Source organism: Vombatus ursinus, unplaced genomic scaffold, assembly GCF_900497805.2.
Source record: "Vombatus ursinus unplaced genomic scaffold, bare-nosed wombat genome assembly UNPS02014833.1, whole genome shotgun sequence".
NCBI lineage: Eukaryota > Metazoa > Chordata > Mammalia > Diprotodontia > Vombatidae > Vombatus > Vombatus ursinus.
The window spans coordinates 9,128,430-9,146,996 of NW_020954611.1; the positions used below are offsets into that span (position 1 = coordinate 9,128,430).

Here is an 18,567-nt window from a genome sequence, read left to right on the forward strand (position 1 = left end):
TTCCTAACAATTTTTGTAGTGACAATTAACCCTTTTAATTCTTGTGATCATCTCTGTCTCTTTTGGTCATGAATTCTTCTGCTATCCATAAATCAGACAAGTAATTTCATTCCATGCTCCACATTTATTTGCTTATGGTATCACCCTTTATGTCTACATCGTGTGCTCATTTTGACTTTATCTTGGTATACGTTGTGAGATGTTGGTCTATTCCTGGTTTCTGCCAGACTTCATTCCAGTTTTCCCAATAGTTTTTGTAATTGGAATTATCCACTTTACTTCCTGTAATCTTCCTATAACATACTTGTTTATGAACTAGGTTGATAGCCAGAGTATCACCTGATAACATTTCAGTGACAGGAGAAAGAGAGGCCTACCCAGCATGTTGCAGTTGGGAGTGTTTGGACTAGTGTTTCACAAGATTGGCGAGCATGAATGAGTTTCAGTATGCTTGGTTGGAAGGAATTCCTGAAACAATGAAAGTCCAAGATCGGTTTGAGAGCTTTTTACTTCTATGATAGAGGCCTGTAAAATACTATTCATATCCCAAAGTCAGAATTGAAGGACCACTCTCGAGTAAACTCAACCAATTTTACATTTATTGAAAATGTTTTATAAAAGTGTAATTTAAATGAGTGTGGGCTCTTAGTAGACAGTTTTCTTTTTGTTAGGGTTAATGTTTTGTTTTTTAAGATGTTTAAGATGGAAACTGTTGTTTAAACCAACTGGTATTGATTTCTGCATTGACAAAAATTACTAGTTGTGGAAAGGATTCTGATATCTGATTCTTACCATAAATAATTCACAAGTGATATAAAAAACTCACCAACAGAATGTTTCCTTATCTGTAAAAGATAAAGGATTGTATCAGATGATCTTTAAGATTCCCTTCTAGTTCTAAATTTGTCTAATTACTAGTAGGTAGGTCTTTTGAATAAACAAGAGATGTCACCTTGAAAGTGACACTTTTTAAAAAAGACACTAGTGCTTATAAACTTGGAATACAAAATGTCAAAACTAAGCTAAGTTTAAAGTGCCAGACAACACATGCAATATTTTCTTCGGTATGTCTCTTACATAGATGTTATGCCCAGGGAATTCACTACTTGGCATATCATTTTAAGCTTTGTTATGGTATTTTACTTGTTTTGAGTATTAATTTGCTGTATAATTGAGTAATAATTTTCTGTAGTAAGTATGGCTTTTATTATGTCTGTGAATTAAACTTTTTAAATAGGTGGGCATGTTCAGTTTCATAATACAGCTTAATGGGGAAATTATTTGGTTTTCAGAAATTAATTTCATAGGTAGTATAAAGAACACTTATTTCATAAAGAGAGGTATAACTACAACTATTCAGTGCTAGTAATAGCATTTTTATGACCATATAGATACTAATATTGCCATCATACATATTGGTGCTGTGATATAATTGGAGCTAATAATAAGTTGCTAGCTGAGTTAAAAAAACTATGAGTACATTCCTTTCTAAGCATGTATATCATATAGAATCTTATTTATTTATTTATTTATTTTTTGGCAATTGGGGTTAAGTGACTTGCCCAGGGTCACACAGCTAGAAAGTGTCAAGTGTTTGTCTGAGGCCAGATTTGAACGCAGATCCTCCTGACTTCAGGGCCGGTGCTCTATCCACTGACCCACCTAGCTGCCCCTTAAATCAATATTCTTAAAGCACAGATCTAACCATGTCACTGCCCTGCTTCAAAGGTTCCAATGGCTTCTTCTTCTCTCTAAGATAAAATACAAAATCCTATTTGGTTTTTATGAAATCTATAGTTAACCTAGCTCCAGTCTACTTTGCTTGCCTTATTTCAGATTACTATTACACTCATATTCATGAACTCTGTGTTCTACTCAAACTGGCCTATTTGCAGTTCGCCTTACATGACATTCCATAGCCTCTCTTGTAAACCTAGCTGCCCTCCCCCACTTTTTTTTTTAAACATATACGATCTTAATTAAAATTGAGCCTTGGTTCTGTAGCCATTTGTAATGCCAATCACAAGCTAATAGAGTAAATTTTACTTATGTATTTCTAAGCTCCCATAAACACTGCTTTTAAATTATGTTTATTTTGAACTTTATTTAGGGCTCTGAATGGCAAAATAATTGTCCAAGAGGAGCAGATTGCAGAATATATTGAAAAAATTAGTATTTTAGAAGAGGAGCTTAATAGGGTAAGTATAAATACATGGGAAACAATGTGTATTTTTCAAGGAAGAAGTTGCCAATATTTTAAAAGAAAAAATTCTAAATCTATGTGACAACTGTTTGCAAAATCAGTGTTTTCTGAGAAAATAAATTGAAAAAAGGAAAATAAGAGATAAAAATCAAGTATAGAGGCTTTGAACTTTAAAAAAAATCCTTAAACTGCCATATTATGTTGTTATTACTTGTTATTGTATCCTGTTTTTCAATGCAGATATTTGGGCCAGTCTTGTGTATTCTACTGTTTTCTACTCTGTGACAAGGAAGACTTTTTGATTGCTTCAGTATCCTCCATGTTGTTCCCAGGGATGCCTCTTCATTATATTCTGTACTTAGGAAGCCTTTGTAAAATGGTCTTTGAAGACCGTTTTAATCTTGTCTTCACCAGAATAATATATTTTTAAAATTTTCTAAATGAAAATCAACATTTTTTTCCTTGAAATATTTTGTGGAGTATTCAAAGATAATTATGACACTTCAGTGATATTTCTTTAGGAAAAATCTGGTTTTATGTGTTTGTTGGTGTGCTGAGCTTGAAACCTGGAATCAAGTCTCCTGGAAAAAGAGTATGTTAACCAGTGTGCAGTAGAAATAGAGCATAGGATGGATTTCAAAGACACTACAGTGTAAAATTGAAGTGGATGTGGGGAAAAGGGAAAGAGTTAAATGAGTATTTCTAAGATTTTAATGCTGGAAAAACTATGGTACCATTGTCTTAGAAAAAGGCAAGTCTAGAAGAGCTCTGGTTTGAGGAAGAGTTTGACTTTATACATTTTTAATTTAGAGTAACATCAGGATATTGAAGTGGAGTTAGAACTGGAGGAAAACAGAGCTGGTAATGTAAACATTTTTAATAGAAGTGATAATTGAAGCCAATAAAGTACAATCTTTTAGATGAATTTATAGAGAGAAGAGAAGAGGGCCAGGGGCTTAACCTTCATTTGCAATCATATTAGTGAGGTAGGAGGAGGAAATGGTACCAGTGAATGCATCAAAAGGAAGAGTCAAAGCAGGAGGAATAGATCTAGTGCAGTATTTAAATATGCCCCATGAGAAAAATTAGACCAGTGTTCTTTCTGTTACCCTGTAGTGATTTTGAAACATGTTTACTGTCATCTGGTTGGAATAACTCTTCCAGATATTTAAATCTATAAAAGTCATACTTTATTCTTTGTTTTACAGTCCTTTTAGGTATATCTTAAAATATGTAACTACTGCTTATTTTTCACTAATTTTCACAAACTAAGTTTCTTTAAAAGAGGTTGTATTCTACTGGTAGTTTAAGAATTAGTTTATTGGTCTGCCTTTCTGGGAGCAGGGGAACCTTTCTTACTTTCAGGGTAGCTGATAGAATTGTAACTCTTAAAATTCATGATTTTGAAGAATAGAACCATGTAACTCTTTGTGAGAGGAAAAATGATAAAATCACTAATACTGTCATTCATCAATCAACAAATATTTATTAGTTGTTTATGCTGGACATTGGGAGTACAAGCACAAAAGAAGTAATCTACCTGCAAGGAGACTGTTAGCATGACTTGCTAATGGGGGAATCAACAAAAAGGAAAAATACGTACAGCATAAACACAAAGTTAATAAATTCAGACACGTGCATAAGGTAGTTTGGAAGGGAGGACACCAGCAGTCAGGGTGATCAGGAAAAGCTCCATGTAGAAGATGGGGCTTAAGCTGTGTCAAGGGGAAAAAGGCATTCTCTGAGGCCATTAGTTTTAGCTGGGGAGGACAGCCAACACAAAGACACAAACTATTGCGGTCACAATGTGGGGCAGAAAGAAGGCTGATATAGCTGAATTGTTGAGTGGGGAGGTGGGAGGTAGGGATATGTCCAGTGAAGCTGGAAAGATTTGAGTTAGGGCCAGGTTGTAAAGGTCTTTAAACTCCAAACAGATGAGTTCATACTGTATTCTAGAGACAACAGGGGGCTACTGTGGTTGATTGAATTAGAGGACTGATATGTTCGGTTCTGCGCTTAATGAAATTTACTTTGGCGTTTTTCTGGAAGATGAATAGAAGTGGGAAAAGAGTTGAGGCAGGGGACCTGCCTGGTCTGACTAACCAATTAGCTTTGATATTAGCTGCTCAAACTTTATAGAAGTACAGCTATTAAAAATCTAGTATGAGAAGCATCATGGTATAGTGGGTGGAGAACTGGCCTCAGGGAACCTGAGTTGAACTTAAAATTACTTGCCATGTAATCTCAGTCCAGTTAGATAGCCTTTCAGTGTTCCAGGCAACCGAGGTATAAATCTGCATTGGTGGAGGAAATTTCTTCACTTGGGAGTTCACTACACCAACTAAATTGTGGATACCTTAAAAAAAGTTAGCTTGTCAAATAAGTTTATAGTTTAATATTTCTAATATTTAATTACAATGTGAACTGGTAAATAACTTGTTTTTAAATGCTAAGGAATCTAGGTGGTTCCCATTTTCTGTCTTAATTTAATGTGTAATTGATAAAAAAAAATACATCCTTGCTAATTAGCTGTCCAAAAAATTTTTTTAAATGAAATATATGTTATTTTATGGTCTGGTTGGCACTTTCAGGTCACGGATTTGTTTGTGGATAACAAAAATGAACTTGAGCAATGTAAATCTGACCTCCAATATAAGGAGAAAGAACTTGAAGATACTCAAAAAAATTTACAAGAAACCAAATTACAGCTTGTTGAAGAAGAATATGTCTCATCAGTTTTGGAAATCACTGAAGAGAAACTTCATGATGCTGCCAGCCAGGTTAGTCATTTTCTTTTACAAAGTTACAGAGTTTTGGTTAATCAGCTTCATTGCCTTTTCGAATAAATCCAAATGAAAAAATGTATGTAACTTCTGCTTTTGCACAAAAAAACTGAGACACCGTTTACTCTATCCATCAAAGAAGCCATTTAAGAAAGCTGCCTTATAGATTTGTCTGTACTCTGATTTTACCAGTAATTGCTGATTTTTTAAAATATTGTTCTGAATTTAATACCAAAAAAGAGTAAGCCTATGTAAAAGTAGAATGAAAGAAGAGCATTGTATATGATACCTTGAATCTCTATTCCATATATCTTGCTTTTACAAGCATATGACAAAGTAACCATGTTTTTTTGTTCTGAATTTAATACCAAAAAAGAGCAAGTCTGTATCAAAGTAGAATGAAAGAAGAGCATTGTATATGATACCATGAATCTCTTTTCCATATATCTTGCTTTTTCAAGCATATGACAAATTAACATGTTGCTTTCTTTTTTAAAACATTTTATTAATTTGTTTTTACCTCACCTAGATTTCCCCTTTATCTCTCTTTTTACCCCCTCCAAGAGAGCCACCTTTGTTATAAGACAAAGAATTTTTTTAAAAAAAGGAAAGGAAAAAAATCAGTAAAACCAATCAATACATCAAAACAATCTAACTTTAGAGCTAATTGTAAAGGAACTACCAAAGTGGGGGGAAACTTTGTTCTGATAAATTCACAAGAGAATTCCATCAAAGTTTTAAAGAATAATTAATACGTATACTATACAAATTATTCTCAGAAATCAAGAAAGAAAAGCACTCTACCAAACTCTCTTTATGAAACGAATGTTGACATAATACCTAAAATTTTAAGTGAAAGACTTATCAAAGAGACTATAGTAGTTTATCCAAGAAATCATTCATTGTGACCAAGTTGGATTTGCATTGGGGTGCAAACATAGTTTATCATTAGGAAAACAATATAATCATTAAAAAACCATCTCAAACCAAATAATTATCTTTAGATGTGGAAAAAAATTGACACATTATAGCATTCATTTATGCTAAAATTCCTACAAAATATGAACATGGAAGAATTATTTTTTAGTATAAAAATGTAGACCAAAAGTAAACATTATATTCAATGGGAACGTAATATACTAGCAACTTTCCCAATAAATAGGAGTAAAGCAAGGTTACCACTTTCCTTGCCATTATTTGATATAGTTTTAGAAATGTTAATAACAAATAAGGCAAGAGAAAGTGGTTTAAATATGGGCAAAGTAGAGATAAAACTATCCCTATTTGGTAATGACATGATGCTTTTATTAGAAAATCCTGAAGAATGAAAAAGAAACTGAGATAGTAGTTTCAGCAAAATTGTAGGCTACAAAATCCACAAAAATCAAATCTATTTAAAACAAAATCCAAGAAGCAATCATGGGAATTATTCTAAATCTATTCTACATCAACACATTACTTCCAAAAGGGTCCTGTTTGTTTCTTTTTGTACTTCCTTCTGTTCCCTTCTGTTTTTAAGTTTCAGTGGCCCTATTTTAAAATTTTTTCTTTATTGCATTACTGTGGCTACCCCCTCTTCCACTTTAAATCCTCCTTCATCAAAGTTCAAAGTTGTTTAACTTTACAATGCTATTGTTACTGAGTAAATTCTTCCCATTGTTCTGCTCACTTCACTTTGCATTAAGTCATGCAAGTCTTTTCAGGAATCTCTGTAATTCTCTCATTATTTCTTATAGCAAAATGATGCTCCATTTATATTCCATTATTTGTCAGCCCTTTCCTGTTGATGAGCACCCCCTTAGTTTTTTGTTTGTTTGTTTACTATGACAAAAAGTGTTTCATAAATACTTCTTAAAATAATTGTCCTTTTCTTATTTCTTTGATCTCTTATACATGGTTCCAATGATATGCCTATTCTAGTGACTTTTTAGGTATACTTCCAAATGACTTTGCAGAATAGTTGGAACAATTCACAGCTCCACTAACAGTACATTCTCCCACTTCCCCTGCAACAATTGTTATGTTCTTTTTGTTGTTGTTGTCATCTTTGACAATCAGATTATGAAGTGAAACTTCAGAATTCCTTTGAATTATATTTATCTAATAGTGATTTTGGAGCTTTTTTTTAAATATAAAACAATTTCATATGCTAATAGCTTAGATGTCATCCTTTGAGAACTACCTGTTCATATCTTTTGACCATTTACCTTTTGGAGAATGCTTTTGGTTTTATATATTTGAATCAGTTCCTTATATCTCTTGAATATCACACTTTTATCAAAGAAACATGTTGCAAGGATTTTATCCCAGTTATTTTTCCTCTTTTGGCTTCCCTTTTTACAAAGAAGAAGGTGGTGAAAGAGAATGTATGTAATCAACACCAGTGGTTTGTAACTGAGTATTTGTTTCCATTCCACTACTCCTTTTCTATTCCCCTTGCCCTGACCACTATCACTGGTTTATTTTTTTCCTCTCTTAATTCCTACTTTAGGATCTCTTCTCTGAGTTAAGGCTGTTTTACTAAGACTCTTCCTTTCCTGGTATTAATTATCTTTCCCTCCATATCCGTGGGTGTGTGTGTGGGTGTGTGTGGGTGTGGGTGTGTGTGTTTGTGTGTGGGGGTGGGTGGGTATGAGAGAGTGAGGGTGTGAGTGGGTATGTGTGAGTGTGTGTGTGTGTGTGTGTGTGTGTGTGTGTGTGTGTTTTCAGATTCTACTTTGTCCATTTGAAATGAGTGTGGTTCATCTGATGCCTATCCCCCCCTTCCATTTCTTCCATGTTTATATGCTCTTCTTCTCATGTACCCCAGTTGTGAGAAACAGTGAGTTCATCTCTTTTTTTCCTCTTTTCTATGCTAAAATATTTCTCTTACCTTCCCTTTCCCACCCCTCTTAAACCATCAGAACAGAGAGTCCATCCGAGGTTCTCTGTTAATCTTATGTAACTCCTTTAAATATACTTTGAAAGCATTAAGTTTCTAAAAGGACACTTCTTTCTTTTTTCCTTATTAGAATGTTAGTGTAAATTGTATATATAGCCCTTTCCAGTTGTTGAAATAAATGTGTCCTTCTAGGTTTTCCTTGATTTTTGTGTTTGTACTTCAAAGTTTCTACTCTTTCTGTTTTATTAGGAATGGTTGAAAATCCTCTTTTTTATTTTATATACGTTACACACACACAAACACACACACCCTCTTCTCTCCCCCCCAAACACGAATACACATATACATACCTAGAACCTCTGGATTTTGGCCATGACATTCCTAAGATTTTTACTTTAGGATGATTTTTGGTTTTTTGATGGTGGTGGGTTTTTATTTTTCCTATTTTTCACTTTGCCCTTTAGTTCTGATAAATCTAAATAGTTTTCTCTCTCTCTCAGACTTTTAAAATTATGGTTTTTAGGGAGCTTGATTCTTTTTTTGTTTTGTTTTGGGGTTTTTTTGTTTGTTTGGTTGGTTGGTTTTTATTGGCTAGGCAGTGGGGTTAAGTGACTTGCCCAAGGTTACACAGTTAGTAAGTGTTATGTGTCTGAGGCTGAATTTGAACTCAGGTCCTCCTGAATACAGGACCAGTGCTCTATCCACTGCGCCCCCTAGCTGCCCCCAAGCTTGGTTCTTTTTAAAAATCCTCTTCTGCATTTAAATCTTATTTTTGAACTTTAATTTTTAAAAATTAGTCATCTGTTTTCTCTCTTTGATTCTCCTACCTCCATTGGTGGGGAATACACCCTTGTATCAAGTATGCAATCTAGAAAAACATATTCATTGACCATATCCAAAAATCTAAGACTCATTCTGCATATTTAGTCTGTCGCTCTGTGTCAGGAGGTTGTGTAACATGCTTCATCATTGATCCTCTAGAATCACAGTTGGTTATTTTGTTAATCAGTTCTTAAGTCTTTGTTACTATTATTATTCTCTTGGTTCTGTGCATTTCACTCTGCATCAGTTCATACAAGTCTTCCCAGATTACTTTGAAACCATCCCTTCCTCTTTTTTTCTTACAGGAAAATATATTCCATTACATTCATATACCATAATTTGTTCAGCCATTCCCCAATAGTTGTGCAGCCTCTTAGTTTCCAGTTCTTAGCTATTATAAAAAGAGCTGCTGCAAATATTTTCATACATGGGGATCCTTTTCTTCTTAAAAAATATCTTTCTGGGATATAGTCTTTCTAGGGGTATCACCAGTTCAAAATATCTTTTTGAGGATAGTTCCAAATTGCTTCCCGAAATGGCCAAAACGATTCACTGCTTCACTAACAGTACAGTAACATGTCTGTCTTCCTGTACTCCTTTCTAAATTGGTCATTTTCCTTTTTCTGTTGGCTGCATGAGGTGGAACTTCAGGTTGCTCTAATTTGCATTTCTCTAATAAGTGATTTACATAATTTTCCCCCCAAAGGTAAGCACCTCCTTTAGTTTCCAGTTTTTTTGTAACTATAAAAAGAACTGCTATAAATACTCTTGTATATAGGTCCCAAAAGTCTTAATTTCAGAAATAGAAATGCTACAAACTTACAAAAGACATAATTTGAAAGTTTAATTATTTAAATTTATTTTATACTCATTTAGTTCTGTGAATTTTGAATAATATTTACTTTTATTAATTCTTTATTTCAATTCCTCTTAAGGCTAGGGTTACATGCAAATGCGATCTTTTCGGTCACTGAGCAATAGCCAATGAAAGTTTTTACAAAGTTCAGAAATCAATTAGAGTAATATAGCATAAGATGATGAATATGTTGAATTTTAAGAACCATCAATATTTTAACATTTTAAATAGTTAACCTTTCAGTGCTTATTGTAAATTTGTAGCATTTAAATATACTTCTGAAGTTATAAAAGCTTAAAACTGCACTAAGATTTTTTGAAAATATATTAAATAGTATAGAATTTTTTTCTCCGGTTACAGGTCAAGAAAATTTCTAGCATTCATTTTTACAAGATTTTGAGTTCCAAATTTTTCTTCCTCCCCTCCCCCCTTCTGCTCATTTCACTTTGCATCAGTTCATACAAATCTTTCCAGTTTTTTCTGAAATCTGCCTGTTCATCATTTCTTACTCACAGTAGTATTCCATTACATTCATATACCATAGCTTCTTCAGCGATTCCCCAGTTGATGGGTATCCCCTCAATTTCCAATATTTTGCCACCACAAAAAGGGCTGCTGTAAATATTTTTGCAAATGTAGGTCCTTTTCCCTGTTTTATGATTTCTTTGGGATACAGACCTAGAAGTGCTATTGCTAGGTCAAAGGCTATGCACGGTTTGGTTACCCTTAGGGCATAAAACTGCACTAAGACTTTTTTGGGATTTATATGAGTTTTTTTTTTTTAATTTAAATTTTTTTTTTTTATTCTTTGATCTTTTCAGGATGTAGGCTTTATAAGTGATGTTGCTGAGTCTGACGGTATACACAGCTTAATGACTTTCTAGGATTTGGGCACAGTTTTGAATTGCTTTTCAAAATAGTTGTACCTTTCATGTGGTGGAGTTTGATTCTTAGATTATCTGTCCTTGGCCTGTTTTCCAGGACATTTGTTTTTGAAAGCAGTAGCTTTATTATATCAGAATTTCTTTTCTGCCTTTTGATTTTTGTTCTAAGATTTGTTTCATGAGGTCATTGATTTCTCTTTGGTCCATTCTAATTTTCAGGGTATTTGGGTAAATTGGTAAATTTTACCACTTTCTATTCTAAGCTATTTGTCCTTCCAGTTCTTTCTGAAACTTTGATTTCATTTTTTTAATCTCTTCATTTCTTCCAGGCATTGAGATAGTTCTTGTGGAAAATGAACTTTTTTTTTCTTTTGAGATTCTGCTTTTGGTTGTTACAGATTTTTGGATTATCTAGATGTACAGTAGTTCTTAAAAGTGGTTGATATCTTCACTCTCTCTCCAGCCTTAGTTCCTGAATTGGGGCTTTGCCCCCTGCTGTATTTTTGGGTAATGTGGCTAGCCTTGCTTGGTCTTGATCTGGGTTATTTGGATTCCTTGCCCGACCTCCACCTCCTGGGAGTTTCTGTATTAAGCATGCTGGTAGATTCCAGGCCCCTGAATCTTTGAGGTTCTGGGCACTGGTTTTGTGTGTTTGATCTATACAAGAATAATTGTGTCTTGGGCAGCTAGGTGACGCAGTGGATAGAGCACCAGCCCTGAAAGTCAGGAGGACCTGAGTTCAAATCCGGCCTTAGACATGTAACACTCACTAGCTGTGTGATTCTGGGCAAGTCACTTAACCCCAATTGCCTCACCAAAAAAAAAAGAATTGTGTCAACTTTGATTATCATTTTAGAATAATTACAAAATCCTGAAGTATGCAGACTCACTTTAGGAAATGATTAATTTGAGAGCAAATTGTATAAAGACATTGGTACTATAACACCTTTTTAATATTTAGCTGGAAGTGGTAATAGGTAGGAAATCTAATCTATAGGGTGAAAAAAACATTTCTTTGTGGAGGGACAGGGAGTACAACTTCACATTTGATTAGCATCACTATCTTTCACCATCATTTTCACTTAAGTCCCTCCTTCATACTCTAAATTCTTTCTTAATTATATAATGCTTACGTCACATCCATCTTACCAATGCTACTATTTTTCTTTTTGCTTTTAAAATAGTTACTTACTACTGTTGAAGAGACGACAAAAGATGTGTTTGGTCTACATTCAAAACTGGATCGTAAACAAGCAGTTGATAAGCATAATGCTGAAGCCCAGGAGATATTTGGCAAAGACCTGAATAGCTTATTTAATAAAATGGAATTTTTGATAAAAGATGGCACCAAAAAACAAAAAGCCATGTTAGACTCATACAGTACTTTGTTTGGTAAGCTCAAATTCAGTGTTCAAATATATTTTTAATGTCCTAATTTATTTTAGCTTTTAACTTATATGTTGGCCTCAAACTTAGTAAAATGTCATCTATGTGTCAATTTTTTTTAGCCTAGACCAGGTTCAAATTCTTCTGCCCCTTGATTCAGTGTTCTATCAGTCTTGTAGGACAGAGCTTCTAATAGAGATGATACTGTCTTCATTATGGTCATAGGCATAGATAGTATCATTCTCTGCCATTAGTATGTCATATTTTGGCCATCACTGGCCAGATTCTCTTATACCAATTGATTGAGAGAGAGAGAACCAACTTGGTTGAGTCCTTTCTCTGACATAAACTAGCTCTGTGACTATGAGTAAATCACATAATTTCTCAGTGCCCCAGGCAGCCAGCTCTAACACTATAATTTGTAGATGAGAATGGAGTCTCCATACTGTGTGCTCCTTACACTCACGAAATCACATATGCACAAAGGATCTAGGGTTTATATACTGCTCTGAGGCTTATAAAGCACATTTATTTAGGTTATCCCATTTAATTCTTAAAACTCTTTGGGGTAGGTTCTTATATTTATTACATATAAGTAATTTTTGGCAGATGAGAAAACTGAGGCTCAGAGAGGCTACATGACTCTCCCTTGTCCCATAGCCAATGTGACATTCAAACCCAGTGGTTTCCGGACCTCGAGCCCAACATACTTTCTGAATATCCCAGTACCTCATGAAGTTGTTGAATGAGCATTGTTTTAGAAGTGTAGAAACCCAGATTTTACTCCTGATTTTCACTAGTTTTGTGACCTTAAGTCACACTTTTTCTGGGCTTCAATTTCTTCTTTTCTAAGTGGGATGGACTAGATTTACTAGGTCCAATCCAATTGCAAAATTACAATTAAGTAGCTAATTATATAATATAACATTTCAGTGTAAATTTCACTGTAATAGATTTCTAAATTCCATTCAATGGTGTATTTACTTAGTATGTATGCACATTTGATATACTGCAGATTCTAATAAATTATTGGACAACTCAACAAGTTCAGCAATTCAACTCTTAATTACTGTGTATAAAGAGTAAGCCAGTTTGGCCAGAGCATAGAATACATACAGATAATTAGTATAAGGAAAGCCTAAACAGATAGAGAGGTTTCAGATTGATTTGGGCCTTGAATGCCAGACTAAAGAGTTTGAACTCTTTTTTTCCTATTTTTTGATAGGCTGCAGGATACCCCTGATGGAATAATAAGGCCAGATAACTACCTAAAGAAAGATTGATATATTAATAGTGAGAAGAATAGGCTTGAGAGTTAGATAATGTAAGTAAAAAAGTCATTAGGAAGCTATTATAGTTCAGGTGGGTGTGAATGGGAGTCTATACCACAGTGATAATCTTGGTTTTGAACCTGTTAAGTTAGAAGTGCTTCTGAGTCATTCAAATAGACATGTTCAAAAAGCAGTTGGAGTCACAAGTCTAGAGTTAAAGATGGAAAAAAGCACTGGAAATTTAAATTTGAAAGTCATCTGTGTAGAACTCATAGTTAAACCAATGGGTATTAATGATATTGCCAAGTAAGCAAATGAAAAGAGAACCTTGAGAAATACTTAACCTTCAGGAATCAGAATAGTAGCCATGAAAGGAGGCAGAGAAGGAGTAGTTAAGAGAGGTAAGAAGAAAACAAGCAAAGCATGATGTCTAAGAAACCAAGGGTAGAGAAAGTATTGAGTCCAGAAGGAGGCTTGATTGATAGTAAACACCTGAATCGTATGTAGGTCAAGGACGGTGAGGACTGAGGCAAGGGCCCTGGATTTGGCAATAGGGAGGTCATCAGATGTTGGAGAAGCTTTTTCGGTAGAGTGGTATTGAGGGAATGGGGAATTGGATGCTCAAACTTGTCAACTTTGAGGATAGTACCGATTTTAAATAACATTTTCTTTTCCTAGGTCATCTATTATCTACAAGTTCCTCTGCATTAGACAGTATTACAACAACTGCACTTGGATCTCTTACCTCAGTTTTAGAAAAAGTATCTACCAATGTTTCTCAGATTTCAGATGTGATATTAAAAGAAGAATCTATAACAACTGAAAGTAAAACTATTCTTCAGAAATTGATGGTAAGTAAACAATGTGTCCTATTATGAAACAGTGGTAATGATCAGCATTCCAATTTAAGCTATGTAGTCACAGTAGAGACCGTATCATGATAGCAGTTGAATAGAATAATGTGGGGCAAGGACTTGCAAATTTTGAAGCACTTTATAAATGTGAACTGCAATACTAAGTACTATTATAACACAATAATGATAATGACATGTTACTAACATGATATTTCAGATATACATGGTTTTGTTTTTTCTTTTAAAAAACTTGACATCAAGTGGATAAACCTGCTATGGAAACAGTCTCCTCTTACTCCATGTCCCCCATCCTCCACCTCCTATATACACATTCACACGCTTTCTCCTGATTTATAAAATTAAAAGTACAGAGATAATAATAATTTAATACTCTAGAAATGAGGGCCAGATGTCTTCTGGGAATTAGCATCCATTTGCAGGGTCCACATATTGGTTAAATAACCATATCTCTGATTCCTATTCAGATGGGTACAACATAAAAGAACTCCTTTGGAGCCAATGGACATTAGGATTGCAGGTCTCCCTTCTCTGACAGAAGCCAGTATTAATTATTGACTTTCTCTAGGCTGTGATTCTGTGGTAATTTTTTTTTCCATTTTTCTTTCCATTGTTTTTCCAAGTATAGCTACCTTGCAAACCTATGATTTCTAGAATTGCCTTTTTTGTTTCTTACCAAAATATTAGGTCCCTTTCCAGCCTTTATGTAACTCCTTCCCCCATTTTTGTACATATTATTCTGGGAAAAAAAACGGATGAATGCCCACTAATGACTTTTATATTTGCTATATTTCCTTGAGTAAGTCACTAAACTTTCCTGGGTCACATTTTCCTTACCTATAAAATGAAGAAATTGAACTAAATCTCAACATCTCTTTCAGCTGTAATATTTGGTGGTTCTTTTAGTACTCTGGGATATGTAGAGTACTGTTGTTGTTCAGTTGCAGAATCTTAAGCATAACCTTGCTGGCATGTGAAATGAGCACAGTTGTTCAGTAATTTGAACATTCTTTGGCTTTGATCTTCTTTGGGATTAGGATGTAAAGTGATCTTTTCTAATCCAGTGACCACTGTTGAGTTTTCCAAATTTGCTGGCATATTGAGTACAGCACTTTAACAGCATCATCAGTGGATAGAGTTCCAGCCTTGGAGTCAGGAGGACCTGAGTTCAAATCTGGCCACAGACACTTGACACTTACTAGCTGTGTGGCTCTGGGCAAATAACTTAACCCTGATTGCCTCACCAAAAAGCAAACAACAACAACAACAACAACAACAACAACAAACAGCATCATCTTTTTTTTTTTTTAGCATCATCTTTTAGAGTTTTAAATAACTCAGTTAGAATTCTGTCACCTCCACTAGCCTTATTGTTAGTCATGCTTCCTAAGGCCCACTTGACTTCACTCTCCAGGATGTCTGGCTCTGGATCAGTAACCACATTATTGTGGTTATTGGTGATGTTAGGATCTTTCTTGTGTAGTTCTTCTGTATATTCTTCTTGATCTCTTCTATTTCTGTTAAGTCCTTACCATGCCACTCATTTTTTGCATAAAACGTTCCCTTGATAGCTCTTGTTTTCTTGAGGAGATCTCTTGTCTTTCCCATTCTGTTGTTTTCTTCTGTTACTTTACATGGCTCATTTAAGAAAACCTTCTTACCTGTCCTTGCTATTCTATGGAATTGTACATTCAGTTGGGTATATCTTTCCCTTTCTCCCTCACCTTTTGCTTTCCTTCTTTCCTCGGGTATCTGTAAAAGCCTCATCAAACAGCCATTTTGCTTTCTTGCTCTTTTTCTTTGGAATTTTTTGTTGCTGCCTCCTGTACAATATTGTGAACTTAATCTATCTAACTGTATCTAACACTCTGTCTAACAAATCTAATCCCTTAAATCATCACTTCTGCTTCATAAAGAATGTTATTTAGGTCATTTCTATCTAGTCTGATGGTTTTCCCTACTTTCTTCAATTTACATCTGAATTTTGCAATGAGAAGCTTATGATTGGAGCCACATTGAGCTCCAGGTCTTGTTTTAACTGACTGTATAGAGCTTCTCCCCCTTTGGCTGCAAAATATATAATTGATCTTATTTTTATATTGACCATCTGGTGAAGTGTATGTGTAGAGTCACCTTTTGGGATGTTGAAAAGAGTGTTTGCTATGACCAGTGAGTTATCTTGACAAAACTCTAATAGTCTCTGCCCTGCTTCATTTTGTACTCCAAGGCCAATCATGTCTGTTACTCCAATTATCTTTTGATTTCCTACTTTAGCATTCTAATCCTCATGATGAATGTGACATCATTTTTGGTGTTATTTCTAGAAGATGTTGCAGGTCTTCACAGAACTGATTAGCTTTGGCCTCTTCATCATCAGTGTTTGAAGCATAGTCTTATTACTATGTTGTTGAATGTTTTGCCTTGGATTTGAGCAGATATCATTCAGTCATTTTTTGAGATCATACTCTGGTACTGCTTTTTTCACTGTTTTATTGATTGTAAGGGCTACTCCATTTCTTCTAAGGAATTCTTGCCCATAGTAGTGTATGTAATGATCACCTGAATTAATTCATCTTTTCCTGTCCATTTGAGTTCACTAACACCCAAGATGTCGAAGTTTAGTCTTTCCACCTCCCATTTGGCCATCCAGATTACTTGGTTCATATATCCGACATTCCAGGTTCCTCTGCAATACTAATCTTTACAGCATCATATTTTCCTTTCTTTACCAGACGTATCCACAGCAGAGCTTCCTTTCAGCTTTTGCCTAGCTGTTTCATTGGTACCAGAACTACTTTTAGTTGCCCTGAGCTCTTCCCCAGTAACATGTTGGACACCTTCTAACCTGAGGGGCTCGTTTTCCAGTGTCATGTCTTTTTTCATTTTAATACTGTCCATGGAGTTTTCTTGGCAAAGATACTGGAGTGGTTTGCCATTTCCTTCTCCAGTGGATCATCATTTGTCAGAACTCTTTACTATGACCTGTTTGTGTTGTGTAACCCAGCACAACAAAGCTCAAAGTTTCATTGAGTTACTTAAGTCCCTTTGCCACAAAAAGGCAGTGATCTAGGAGGGAATACAAGGTACTAGGACATACAAATTTAAATATATCTATCCCTAGTCCTATTCTCAGATGCTGTATCCCAGTTTTCAACTAATAAGCTGTACCTTAAAATACTTAAAATTAATGTTTATTATTTTGCCGGTCTTTTCCTTTATCATGAATAGCTCAACTCTTATAGTTTAGTCATCATTGTGCTTAAAGTTATCTCCCATCATATCCAGCCCTAATTTTTCTCAAAACCAATGCCATATCAACAAATTTTCCCCTGGATGACTGAAGCTAGGACATCCTATGAATAGCTTATAGAATGTCTAAAATGTAACAACACCCCAAACTTATCCCTCTTCCAAACTTCCCCTTGTCTGTTGAGGGCATCATCTTTCTAGTCATGAGGTTTGCATCTTTGACTCTTCTCCCTCTCTTAGCTCTTATGTATAAGGAGTTACCACATTTTTCCTATCCTACTTCTACAACATCTTTCATTTTCCCCCTCTTCTTTATTCTCATTCCTGCCCTCTTCACCTTTCACCTAGACTTTTGTAATGTCTCTAAATTGGTCTCCCTGCTTCTAGTCCTTTCCTGCTCCAAAGCATTTTCCACCCAGCTGCCAAAGTGATATTTTTAAAATGTAAATCTGACCTCTGCGATAAACTTCTGTATTTAAAGCCCTTCTCAAGCTGGCTTTCACCATCTTTCTAATATTTCTAATATTAGATAGCGCAGTGGATAGAGCACTGGTCCTGGAATTAGGAAGACCTGAGTTCAAATCTGACCTCGGAAACTTAACTGTGTGACCCTGGACAATCTCTTTACTTCTATCTGCCTCAGTTTCCTCCACTGTAAAACAGGGACAATAATAGCACTTACCACCTAAGGTGATTGTGTGGATCAAACGAGATATTATTTGCAAAGCGCTTAGCACAGTGCCATAGTAGGCACTTAAATAAATACTTATTCCCTTCCTTTCATATGCTTGCTGTCCCAGTCAAATTAGCCTATTTATTTTTGCCCATACATGACATTCATTTCCCTTGTCTTTGTACTAGTGATTTCCCACGTCTGGGATGTACTTCTTCCTTACCTCAGCCTACCTGAAGCTTCTTTCATAAAGCAGTTGAGATACATAGCAAGGCCTTTTGTGACTACCAACCATCGTTGTCTCCTCCCCCCCAGTTATTAACTTGACCTCTTGAAATTTTGTAGTTATATAATTTGTATTTGCTTATTCATATGCATGTTCCTCTCCCACTTCCACCCCCCCCCCCCCCCCCCCCCCCCATAGAACACAAGCTCCTGAAAAGGCAGGGACCATGTAGTTTTGTCTTTGTGTCCTTTGCATCCAGCCCCAGAACCATGTGTCTAGTCCACGTTTAAATGGCTGTTGAATTGAATTTATTCCCCAAGCACACACAAGGAGTTGGACACCAGCCCAAGTTAATTCCACTACTTTTTGCCCCCAGAAAACTGCCTTTAAAGTCCAGTAACCTCTTAGAGTTAAATTCAGAACAAGTTGCACAGACAAAACCGGACAATATGTCTTAGAGA

General features: G+C 35.2%; 1 protein-coding gene across 2 annotated transcripts in view; it reads left to right on the plus strand.

Annotated features, from left to right (window-relative positions):
* KIF11 (kinesin family member 11) overlaps positions 1 to 18,567 on the plus strand; it is a 63,843-nt gene that overhangs the window by 25,979 nt on the left and 19,297 nt on the right. For both annotated transcript variants that reach the window (XM_027839785.1, XM_027839786.1), the window contains exons 12-15: positions 2,111 to 2,198; positions 4,795 to 4,983; positions 11,614 to 11,821; positions 13,765 to 13,937. In XM_027839785.1, the coding sequence (XP_027695586.1) occupies positions 2,111 to 2,198; positions 4,795 to 4,983; positions 11,614 to 11,821; positions 13,765 to 13,937 (658 nt within the window). The remainder of the gene's footprint in view (positions 1 to 2,110; positions 2,199 to 4,794; positions 4,984 to 11,613; positions 11,822 to 13,764; positions 13,938 to 18,567) is intronic.